The sequence below is a fragment of the Oncorhynchus mykiss genome, chromosome 16 (assembly GCF_057628025.1).
Source record: "Oncorhynchus mykiss isolate SJ-2025 chromosome 16, ASM5762802v1, whole genome shotgun sequence".
Taxonomy (NCBI): Eukaryota; Metazoa; Chordata; class Actinopteri; order Salmoniformes; family Salmonidae; genus Oncorhynchus; species Oncorhynchus mykiss.
Window position 1 is genome coordinate 47,450,001 of NC_143037.1, and position 12,500 is coordinate 47,462,500.

The 12,500-nt window shown below is 45.5% G+C and overlaps 1 protein-coding gene across 1 annotated transcript in view; it reads right to left on the reverse strand.

Moving 5' to 3' along the window:
* The window catches only part of LOC110491069 (plexin-A2), a 334,343-nt gene that overhangs the window by 127,362 nt on the left and 194,481 nt on the right, over window positions 1–12,500 (reverse strand). Inside the window, exon 6 of the mRNA XM_036947019.2 lies at window positions 246–369. Coding sequence (XP_036802914.1) covers window positions 246–369 — 124 coding nt within the window. The remainder of the gene's footprint in view (window positions 1–245; window positions 370–12,500) is intronic.

The following is a 12,500-nucleotide window of genomic DNA, read 5'->3' on the forward strand; positions in this document are numbered from 1 at the left end:
ACTTTTTGTTTTCTTTTGTTCTACTGTATTATTGACTGTATGTTATGTTTATTCCATGTGTAACTCTGTGTTGTTGTATGTGTCGAATTGCTACTTTATCTTGGCCAGGTCGCAGTTGTAAATGAGAACTTGTTCTCAACTAGCCTACCTGGTTAAATAAAGGTGAAATAAAAATTTTAAAAAAATTGTGTGGTGTGTTGAGACCTTGTGTGTGTGTGTGTGTGTGCGTGTGCGTGTAGACTCACCGGCATGCTGGGATCTGACACTGCAATGCTATCTGGGTACACGGTGGCCTTCACACACTGGGAGAGAGCGGCCGCGAAACGGTACGGCTCTTCAGCACGCTCACAACGATCCTTCTGAGAACACCTGGACACACGGACAGAAGAGTGTGGGGGGGGCGAAGGAAAGATAAGAGTTAATAAAGGGTTAATGATTGGTGTAAATGTATAGGAGGAAACCCACTTATACAGGGACTATACAAAACTAATGACGTAGACTGGGAAGGTGAATCCACTGTCCCCTGTTAAATCCTCTTCAATCAGGATTTTGAAGCCTTGAGACCATTGAGACTTGAATTGTGTATGTGTGCCATGCAGGGGGTGAATGGGCCAGACAAGAGTTAAGTGCCCGGTGCGTCAAGAACTGCAGCGCTGCTGGGTTTTTCACGCTCAACAGTGTCCCGTGTGTATCAAGAATGACATCCAGCCTAGTTGACACAACTGTGGAAAGAATTGGAGTCAACATGGGCCAGCATCCCTGTGGAACGCTTTCGACACCTTGTAGAGTCCATGTCCCGGCGAACTGAGACTGTTCTGAGGGCAAAATGGGTGGGGTACAACTCAATATTAGGAAGATGTTCTTAATGTTTTGTGCACACACAGTGTACATCTGTAACAGCAGCAGCTCAGTGTATCCCTCAACACTTCATTCATTTCTGATTGCCTGGCGCCTAGACCATCTAGTGGTGGTAACGGGTTACGTAACCGGTTGCCCATTATGTTGAGTGTGGAGCCAAGCCATAGAGAGAACCCCGTAGAATAGAACGACAGAGGGGATCTAAGGGAACGTAAGAGCCAGTAAGATGTCTCTCGCACCTCATTATGCTAGTCTCACACACTGCCAACCAACCAAGGAGCGCAAGGGTCAGCACAATGTATCATACGCCCCCCCCTGCCCATTAACCACATGCTGACTCATAGAAACCACAACCGAGACGTTGCCATCATTCTGATGGCGAGTTTTCCCACCCCGTCTCTCTTTCTCTCGCTCTGTTCTCTTCTCACCTCTCACTCCACCTTTCCCTTTCTCTCTCTCGGTCTCTCCCTCTGTCTCTATCTCTATCCGTCACTAACACTGTCTGCCATTTATGATGAGGGTTGCTACCCCGTTTGTCAATTTCACAAGTCGTTTTTACGTCAATAATGGCTGAAGGAAATTATCCTTAATGTGACTTTTCTTTGGAGAGAGAGGCAACAAAGCAGGAAGAGAGGCAGGCAGGTAGGAAGCGAGGCAGGAAGGAAGCGGGGCAGCTAGGTAGCGAGGCAGGTAGGGAGGCAGGTAGGGAGCTAGGCAGGCAGGAAGGGAGGCAAGGAGGGAGGGAAGCAGGGTGCTGGGCAGGCAGGCAGAGAATTAGGAAGGCAGGGAGCTAGGCAGACAGGGAGCTAGGCAGATAGGGAGCTAGGCAGACAGGGAGCTAGGCAGATAGGGAGCTAGGCAGACAGGGAGCTAGGCAGACAGGGAGCTAGGCAGACAGGGAGCTAGGCAGACAGGGAGCTAGGCAGATAGGGAGCTAGGCTGGCAGCGTGTTAGGCAGATAGGGAGCTAGGCAGACAGGGAGCTAGGCAGACAGGGAGCTAGGCAGACAGGGAGCTAGACAGGCAGGGAGGGAGATGTTGAATGTACACCTCATGGTGGAGGTACAGGACATTCAGACAGACCAAACCAGAGCGGTCATTAAGCTAACAAAAAGCCCTGCATTGATTTTACTGTGGGGGGAGGAGGAGGGGAAGGGAGGGAGAGTAGGAAGGAGGAGGGGGGGAGGCGGTGGAGAGGTATTGTTGCCATGGTTTCAGGAGACAGCCATTATCTGTGTGTAGTTAAAGACTGACCTCTTGGCTCTCTCATTAGATGAAGTGCATGCTTTTGAATGTTGACTACAGTACACCCCCCCCTCCTCCCTCACTTCCCTCTCTCCTCTCCTCTCCTCTCCTCCCTCTCTTCTTCCACTAGCCTTTCATTCACAGCCTTGCCACTGCTTTGTGCCGGATCACTCAGATTCCTGAAGGGGTGGAATGCACACATCCTTAAAAGGTATAGTTCAGGCCTATTTTGGGGTTGAATTACCCTTACCTTAAGTTGTGTCTGAAGGGCCATGGTGACAGAATCCACAAGAATTCACTATTTAGTCCTGCCACAGCCAGGAGTTAACATTGTCGAAATGAATGAATAGAAACAGCCGAACAGATGTTAGCAATGCTGCTCTGCAAGCCCAAACTTCCTCAAAAACACTTCAGACTAGGTTCGGTAGTTGTGGAGGTTGCAGGGATGTTTTTAAAGTGCACAACGCTGAGATAATCGCTGGAATTTTGTCACGCAAAACTGGAACCATTCTGTCATGTAGTTTCACAGCCGCATCTGTTCCTGTGGTTTGCTGTAACATGGACAGTACAGTTGAATTGTATTCCATTGGGCAATCAGATACGGACCAATTACCAGAACTGTGAACAAACTCGCCGGTGGCTTGATGGAACTATCAGTGCATTGGAATAATCTGATATTACTTCAAAAGCAACGACATTCTCACTGGGAAGAACTCTTTGCGAGTATTGACGCTACCGAACTTAGTCTGAAGTGTTCTGAGGAAGTTTGGGCTTGCAGAGCAGCATTGCTAACATCGGTTCGGCTGTTTACATTCATGAATTTTGACAAAGCTAATATGCTAACTCATAAGTCATAAGTCATGGCTTATTGTGGATTCTGTCAGCATGGAGCCTTCAGAACACAACTCAAGGTAAGGGTAATTCAACCCAAATATAGATTTGGCCTGAACTTTCCCTTTAACACACAAACCCAGGCACGGTCGCACACACACAGTGTTAGTTTAATGGGGCCTTTATTAATAACTCCTCACAGCAGCTGAAGACAGTACATGCAGCACTACAGCAGGTGGCCATGGCTGTAAACCAAGCCCTGTCCAAGGTGCTGAAGTAGAACAGACCTCAGTCAGTCAGTCAGCACTTTCTGTCTATCTACTGCTACTGATGAAAATCCCTACTAAAGTCGGTTCTGTTGTTCACATTCATGAATTTTGACGATGCTCCAGCGGCAGGAGTAAATTATGGATTATTGTGGATTCTGCCAGCATGGGGCCTTCAGCCACAACTCAAGGTAAGGGTAATTCAACCCAAATATAGATTTGGCCTGAACTTTCCCTTTAACACACAAAACCACACAGACAGCACTCTCTGTTGATCTACTGCTACCGATGACAATCACTGCTAACATACTATGTCTAGACTATGTACATGCCACATATAGAATAACATGGCGGCTGTGTTGACCACACACACAATCAACACAAACTGTAATGCACGGACACACTATACACACACAAAGAGCAGTCGTTGTATTGTGGTCCTTTAAGTCTACTACCGCTGCCTGCCCTCTCAGCCTCCCTCCAGTTAGACAATTACGCTGTCATATCTCCTACGGCTGGGTCCCCAACACACACGCACATACTCTCTCTCTGGCCCTGACAGTGGAGGTTTGGAGGGGTCTGGCTGATTTCAGCTCCCTCCCTCCAAGTACCATGTTTAAAGACGAGGGGAGTGGCGATCAAGACATCTCTATAATGTGCACGTTCTCAGGGCTGTGACGGTCATGGTATAGACACACATTTTCTCCTCTCCTCCGCTCCTCACTGCATGTGCTGCCATATAAATATAATGAATAGAACCGGCAGCCCCATTCAAGTCAATGATGGCATAATGGGTAGACAGGCGGCCATTGCGAGTGGGTTGTGACGAGAGGGAGTACAGCTACGACCGGAAGTGAGCTTTCATAGCAGGTTAGCTGAGCATTTTAGCTAACCCTATCCCTTTTCCTAACCTTAACCTTATTCTCCTAACCTGCTACATGAATTATCCTAACCTGCTGCGTAAGTTCTCCTAACCTGCTATGAAAAATACACTTCTGGTGGTACCTGTATTCCACCTAGTCAGAACGTTGCGAGTGTACCCATAAAGCACGAACTACAGTATGTGCTAAAATAGGTCCTGTGATTTGTTGAACTCAACTGACATTACAAAAATTTGAATGCACCATGAAAATGATTGCCATGCAGCCATAGATGCGGTGAAGAAGTCAATGGAACGCAGACGTTCCACTGACCATATTGGTGCACATTCATCAAATCTGTCATGATTCATGTATTCAGTATTCAGTATAACTGGCCCATAATGTGGTTACTTAAGTCCGATTTTGATATATTTGGCTGTTTTCGTGGCATAACATGTAGAAGTCGTCCCTTTTCAGGTTTAGAAGAAGTGACTGCGAAATACTTTCTTCCTGTTTGTTTAAGCTGGTTAGCATAACTAGCAAACAGAAACCTGTGGCGGTAGCCAAAGTCGTTTTTATCTGTAGTGAAGTTGATCGGTGATGATGACATGAACATGTGTTGGGGTTGACATCCGTACAAACATTCTACTTCTATTTTCACCTCAACATAGTGTGTAATACACATATAAATAATAGCCTAAATGTAGGATCATTTTGCTGGGGGGCAATGAGGGAACTCGTGATCTTTCCAACACGGCCCCCCAAGCATTTCCATGGCAATTTCATTGTTTTGGTCGAGTTCGATTGACCTCTACCACATCTATTATACCCATGAGTTTACCAGTCAAATTGCCAGGGTTAGAGGTTCTATGTGGGCTGCTGCAGCATTGTGGGGGGTGTTGCCTTGGCAACCAAATACTTGTTTAATAATAATTTATATTACTAGCTTGTATACCCACAAAGTCATAAACCCCACCCATTTCTACAATTTCTCTTCTTAAAATTAGAATTTAAACCTAAGCCTAACCACATTGCTAAACATATGCCTAACTTTAACCTTAAATTAAGACCAAAAAGCTTATTTATTTATTTTTTTTGCCAATTTTGACTTTGTGGCTGTGGAATCTGACTTTGTGGCTACAGAAGCAAGTGCAAACCCAACACCTTGCTTGTTCCAGGAAGGAGCAACAAAGTTTCATCACATTGTTAAAAGTCATTTTCATTGCAAGCTAAAGCGTACTGTTAGCTAGCTCGGGTACATTAGCTTGCTGGCTCGTTAGCTAGCTAACGTTACATGTATGATCTGTGTAGTAATATTATTTGTATCTCAGAAACCCATTTGCATTGCTAGTTATAGTCTAAAATTAGCTAGCTAGCTAACATTAAACGTAGTTGGTTAGCTTGCAGGTTCATACTATAGAATGTACTGCATTGTGGCTAGCTATGACATTCAGTATGTATTGCTATTAGTATGGGTTGGGATTATGGTTAATTGTTTAACTAGCTAGCTAGCTACATGTCTAAACAAAATACTCCACTTTGCCAGATGATTACATGACCCATAAAGTTAGACCAGGTGTGTCTGGGGGTGATTACAGCCATCTATAGTATTTCATGAACATGTGTACATGTCTAAACAATAGTGACCCATCCACGTAGCTACATGTGGCTGGGGATTGGTTATAGCATTTCTTTCACATGACCCATTCATTTAGACAAGTGTGTCTGGGTAAGCATCATGTAATAATGACAAAATATTTTTACAGTATTATTATCTGGACACTTTGGGTTTTGATATTGCTACTATGCAAATATGCAAGCAACCATTTCAGTGTACCGTTGACACCTTCTGTATCCTGTGCATGTGACAAATAAACATTGATTTTACTTGATATAGTAATGTAATGCGATGGAGAGGGTAATGTGAAGAACAACCACTTGCACCAGAGTCAGATTAGGATATAGGTCACGGACTAGAGTGTACTCTTATCTGGAGTTTTTTCTTCTTGTAGGCTACTACTTTCACCACTTTTAGTCCTGAAATCTTTGGTTGTTTACTACGCTACTTTACTCACTCTGTTTAGCACATGGCCTCACATGTGAATCCTTAAAGAGATGGGTGGGGCTAATGCTTAAGAGGGTGTGAATGATGCGGAATAGGTGTCGACAAAGAAGAGCTCTGCAGTAGGTGTACCAAAATATTCAAGAGCCATACTGTCACGCCCTGACCTTAGAGAGACGTTTTATTTCTCTATTTGGTTCGGTCAGGGTGTGATGTGGGGTGGCCATTCTATGTTCTATTTTCTATGTTTTGTATTTCTTTGTTTTGGCCAGATATGGTTCTCAATCATGGACAGCTGTCTATCGTTGTCTCTGATTGGGAACCATACTTAGGCAGCCCTTTTTCCCACCTGTCTTTGTGGGTAGTTAACTTTGGTTGTGGCACATAGCCCTTAAGCTTCACGGTTGTTTTTGTATTGTTTATTGTTTTTGTCGGCGTCATCCTAATAAAAAGGAATATGTACGCTCAACACGCTGGTCTACTTCATTCGACGGCCGTGACAGTGGGGTTACAAGTTTCAAAGCAGAATGACAGTGTTCCTCAACTGCAGTGTATGATATACCATTTTGTAGCTCTGAGTCTCTACTTTTATCCAGCGTAAAAAAACACAATTTCAATGTTGCTATATAAGATTGAATCGAGGTGGTCGGTCACACATATATTTTAAACAGTTTTGGCGTATTTCACTTTCATGACGCTCTTCATTCGGAACCGTCGGTAACACGGTAATTGTGCCAGCCCTACGTTCTCTCCCTCTCACCCCTTCCTTTACTGTTATCGGACAAAGAACAACCAGAACCCTAGAGGAGGAGGGAAGAGTTAAGATGAACAAAGTCAGATGGAAGTGAAGGGGAATGAACGGATGGAGAAAGAGGGAGATAGAGACACTGTATGTATAGTGAATATTTAATGGTGTTTTAATACAACAACAGATCCACCATCCACAGACTAAGTAGGTGTACATCCTTATCTGTTATGTTACAGGATGGGCGGTCTCCTCTCCTTTATCTGCTGTCTGTATTGTCTGCCTCAACTGCTTGGATGGACACCTGCTTGGGGACTGTCTCGACTGCTACCCATGTCAATGTAAATATGTATGCACGGAGGCAGACAAAATGCGTACAACTCCCAATGCGCTCAGATCACATCACACTGCCATTTTGAATGAAGAGTGATTACTGAGAACAGCCCTGTGCTGTGCTGCTGTGCTGGGCTGAGCTACATGCTAATTTCCCCCCCAGAACACCCAGATATTTGTGCAAATTAAGTGTTTTTCTGCTTCCTCCCTGATGCGCATGAATATCTATTCAAATTGAGGCGGCGGGAGAGAAAGAGAGAGGGGAAGAGAGGGGGAAGAGAGGGGGAAGAGAGCCGTTCAAAGAGCCTAACTGCAGCAGAGATGTTTAGCTATTCAGGCTGACTCGTGTTGCACAGAGGCTTGTGTTGAGGTCTGACCAGAACAGAACAACACTCCTGAGTTCAGCACTGAGGTCAGGAAAGTATTGTTTTGTGAGGTTCCCCGGGCATGGTGGCTTCTGTAGTGTCACGCCACAAAACAACAACAACAGCACAAAGACTGGTGATGTTTTATACATCTGCTAAAGGTGATGCATTTCTGACGCACAAAATGGGCTTGTGTGGTCTCTATGTCAGAGAGGATAGAGAGGAGAGAGAGGAGAGAGGAGAGAGGAGAGGGGAGAGTGGATAGAGAGGATTGAGAGGATCGAGAGGATAGAGAGGAGAGAGGAGAGAGAGGAAAGAGAGGAAAGAGAGGAGAGAGGGGAGAGAGGATAGAGGAGAGAGAGGAGAGAGAAGATAGAGAGGAGAGAGGATAGAGCGAGAGAGAGAGATATGGAGAGATGGAGAAAGAGGCAAAGTGAGGGAGAGAGAGAGAAGAGGGCGGGAGCAAGATGGACAGAAACAGAGCGATAGTGAGAGTAATGGAAAGAGAGATGGAGGTGTGTAAAGAGAAATGGCAGGCTCGCTAACAGGCTCCAGTAAAGAGGAACCAGATCTTTATTAATAATTGGCTTATGAGTAATACAGTAATTGGATCCCCTCCCCCACCGCCCCTTCCCCATATCTCTGGCTGTAAATGAAACGACAGAGGGAGGGAGGGAGGAGAGACTGGGCGTAAGATAAAGTTGACATGATCTTGGCCTGGTTTCCATATCAAACCCATCTCCATGGTAATAACAATGCGATAGGTAAATATGCCATCATAATGAATAATAATGGTACTGACTCAGATAGTTACATGGCACTATTGATATGTAGGGAATGTTGTTGATCGATATCTCATTAACAGTTGATTTGGGAGGGAGATTGATGCAGTGTCAGTAGCACCTAGTGCTCACTGTAGAACACACTGTTAACCTGGCCATTAGACACACTGAGACACCCTCAATGGCCCAATACAGCCATTATCATTACCTGCCCCATTGGGAAACTACTCGACATTTTATGCTTTCTGTGCTTGAGATCATTCAGTACTCATTAGTGAGAGGCTACTGCAGTGTTTCCCAAACTCACCCCCCCCCCCCACATTTTGTTTTTTACCCTAGCCCTACACAGCTGGTTCCAATAATCAACTCATCATCAAGCTCTGATGTTTGGAATCAGCTGTCTTGTGCTAGGGTAAAAACCAAACGTGGGGGGTGGGGGGAGTTTGGGAAACAATGCAGTAGCCTCTCACTAACGAGTACTGAATGATCTCAAGCACAGATGAGCTCAAGCACAGAAAGCATAAAATGTCCACTAGTTTCCCAATGGGGACAACAATTAGGCAGGTGATGATAATGGCTGTATTGGGCCATTGAGGGTGTGTCAGTGTGGGCTACTGTACAGTGTCTAGGATGGCACAAAGGCTACTGGAGTCTATAGGACTGCCATTCAAATCATGATGGGCCAAGACAGTAGCCATGTGCTAAACTCCCTACTGTTGCCAATTAGCAGTAATGCAATAAAGACTGTTTAATTAGACCTAATGTATATCAGACAAGAGGATTAGAAATAGGAGCGCTATAATTTAAGAAACACTGTTTAAACACGGACCATGTCCTAAATCAATTCCTCTGTAATAAAGATTTGGGCCAAGTCCCAAACCCCTGACGGAGGGCTTGGTGATGTAGTAAGACTGTGCATGGCTTGCCAGGGTGCTGAACAAATCAATGGACAGCGTTTACACTAATCACATTGATTTGTGGATGTGGTGGATGGATGCTGCTCTGGTGGTGAAGGAACAGGGGTTACAGGGCAAGAGAGATGGGTGGATGGAGAGAGAGAGAGGGAGAGAGAGAGAGAGAGAGAGAGAGAGAGAGAGAGAGACAGAAAACGAGAGAGAGAGAGAGAGAGAGAGAGAGAGAGAGAGAGAAAACGAGAGACAGAGAAAACAAGAGAGAGAGAAAACGAGAGACAGAAAACCAGAGAGAGAGAGAGAGAGAGAGAGAGAGAGAGAGAGAAAATGAGAGAGAGACAGAAAACGAGAGACAGAAAACGAGAGAGAGAGAGAGAGAGCGAGAGAGAGAGAGAGAGAGATTGTAAATTCATCTTCAACCCAGGTGGTACTTCAGCTGGGCAGTGACAGTGCCAACTCCTACACTACAGCTGATGCTCTGTGCTGCCCTGTAGGACATTGTGAGGGGGTATATCTGCAGATAGACAGACAACATCCCATCACCGACAGAAGTTTGTGTGTCTGTGTGTTCGTGTTTATTTTATTTTACCAGGTAAGTTGAGTGAGAACATGTTCTCATTTACAGCAACAACCTGGAATAGTTACAGGGGAGAGGAGGGGGAGGGGGGGGGGGGGGGGGGGGTGAATGAGCCAATTGTAAGCTGGGATGATTAGGTGGCCATGGTGGTTTGAGGGACAGATTGGGGATTTAGCCAGGACACCAGGGTTAACACCCCTACTCTTACGATAAGTACCATGGGCTCTTTAGTGACCACAGAGAGTCAGGACACCCGTTTAATGTCCCATCCGAAAGACGGCACCCTACACAGGACAATGCCCCCAATCCCTGCCCTGGGGCATTGGGATATTTTGTAGAACCTCAGGAAAGAGTGTCTCCTACTAGCCCTCCAACACCACTTCCAGCAGCATCTGGTCTCCCATCTAGGGAGCGACCAGGACCAACCCTGCTTAGCTTCAGAAACAAGCCAGCAGTGGGATGCAGGGTGGTTTGCTGCTGGGATGTGTGTGTGTGCCCACAGCTTTGCCCATCAAAGACTGAGTCACGCTGTGCAGAGGGCCTCATCCTTCAATCGACTGCAGCCGCCATGCAAACACGCCTCTGTAAAACAATGAGCTTTTTATGGACTGTGTCAGAAAACAAGGCCTCATCCAATGAGATTATTGGACGGACTAAGGAAAACAAGGCTCATCCAATGACGTCCACGGACTGGCTATGAGCCTGTCTCTGCCTTACATAAATATGTCATAATGCTGTGTTACTGTACGCTCGCTGATCTACTCTCCTCCAACTAGTCTACCCTGCACTTTCATCAGCACCCTTCATTCTGGGTGATCCCTCCCCCTCCTCCTCATCCTCCACCCTTCCTCAGCCATCACATCTCCTCTCCAGATCAAAACCAGAGTTCAATCGTGACAAATCAGACCATCTATGTGAAGCTAGCAACAATAAGGACAATAATGGACTTCTCTGATAGCCTTCAAAATAAAAGTATGGAGGGCCTCCCGGGTGGCGCAGTGGTTAAGGGTGCTGTACTGCAGCGCCAGCTGTGCCATCAGAGACTCTGGGTTCGCGTAGGGAAATCCTTGTCTCATCGCGCACCAGCGACTCCTGTGGCAACTCCTGTGGCGGGCCGGGCGCAGTGCGCGCTAACCAAGGTTGCCAGGTGCACAGTGTTTCCTCCGACACATTGGTGCGGCTGGCTTCCGGGTTGGATGGTGCTGTGTTAAGAAGCTGTGTGGCTTGGTTGGGTTGTGTATCGGAGGACACATGACTTTCAACCCTCGTCTCTCCTGAGCCCATATGGGAGTTGTAGCAATGAGACAAGATAGTAGCTACTAAAAAAACAATTGGATACCACGAAAAAGGGGTAAAAAATACAATTTAAAATGGCATAATTCTACTATTTGTATTCATTTGCATCACTGTCAGTGGCATACTTTTAGTTTGAAGGCAAACCGCAAACTCCACTATTGTGCCTAATCCTTATTGTGGCTAGCTTCCCACCACATAACCTGGTGCGGAACCTCACTAGCCAGATGGAGCTAGCTGGCTGCTTATAGCGTTAGCTTTGGGCAACAGGGATACGTAGCTGCTAGCTATTTATTTTCATGAACTCATGATGTTCAATTTCAATAGGTGAACAACAAGTGGCAACCTCGCTAATACTTACTCACAAGGATTCCTAAATCATTGCTAAGAATAATGAAAATGACTGCAGGTTCAACTGGTCATTGTTTTCAGGCTGGTTATATTGGTGCTATCTAGGTACCAAGCTAAAGCTAGCTACCCCAGAAGTTGCGGTTGAACAAATTATGCTTTATTAGCAACGCGGTATTGTAAACACATGGTTCGTGGCCGGTGTTTGCAGACTTTTTTGTCCAGCTTTGACAGTGCTACTGTATCTTTTTTTACATGCAAAGACCCAAACAGCGTTCCATAGTATGTATGTCGTGAAGCTAATAGCAGTGACGCTATTACTGTGTAACTCCGGTAGGGCAACATCTGAAAAATAGCGTACTTGGTAGTGTGTACCGGTGCTCGACCAGTCCGCGAAAGCCAAGATCACCCACGACAGAGAACAGTTGATCATCGAGGGCAATGAATTCCATTATCTTGGCTTTAATGGATTTCGACTTTGAGTTGTCTCGCTGAAATGTTGTTACTCTTTCAACTGCTCGACTGCTCGATCCACACAGCAGACATTGTGGGCTAGGTTAGGAACGCTGTGGTGTACGTGTAGTAAATCTTACATGGCTTTATTACTTCAAAGTAATAATTACTTGTAATTACTTCGCTACCGTGGCCTATTTATTGCCTTACCTCCCTTATCCTACCTCATTTGCACATGCTCTATATGGACTTTTCTACTGTATTATTGAGTGTATGTTTGTTTATTCCATGTGTGACTCTGTGTTGTTGTATGTGTCGAACTGCTTGGCTTTATCTTGGCCAGGTCGCAGTTGTAAATGAGAACTTGTTCTCAACTAGCCTACCTGGTTAAATAAAAGTGAAATAAAAAATATGAGGTAATGTACCTGTGCTACGGTACCTTTGACATTGTTTTTTTAACATTGTTGTTAAACTAGACATCTAGGCATTTTTAGCTAATATCGGCCGATTCCGATATGTTCACCGATATATCGTGCATCCCTAGCTCTGAGTGGTGAAGACGGTTGTCAGAC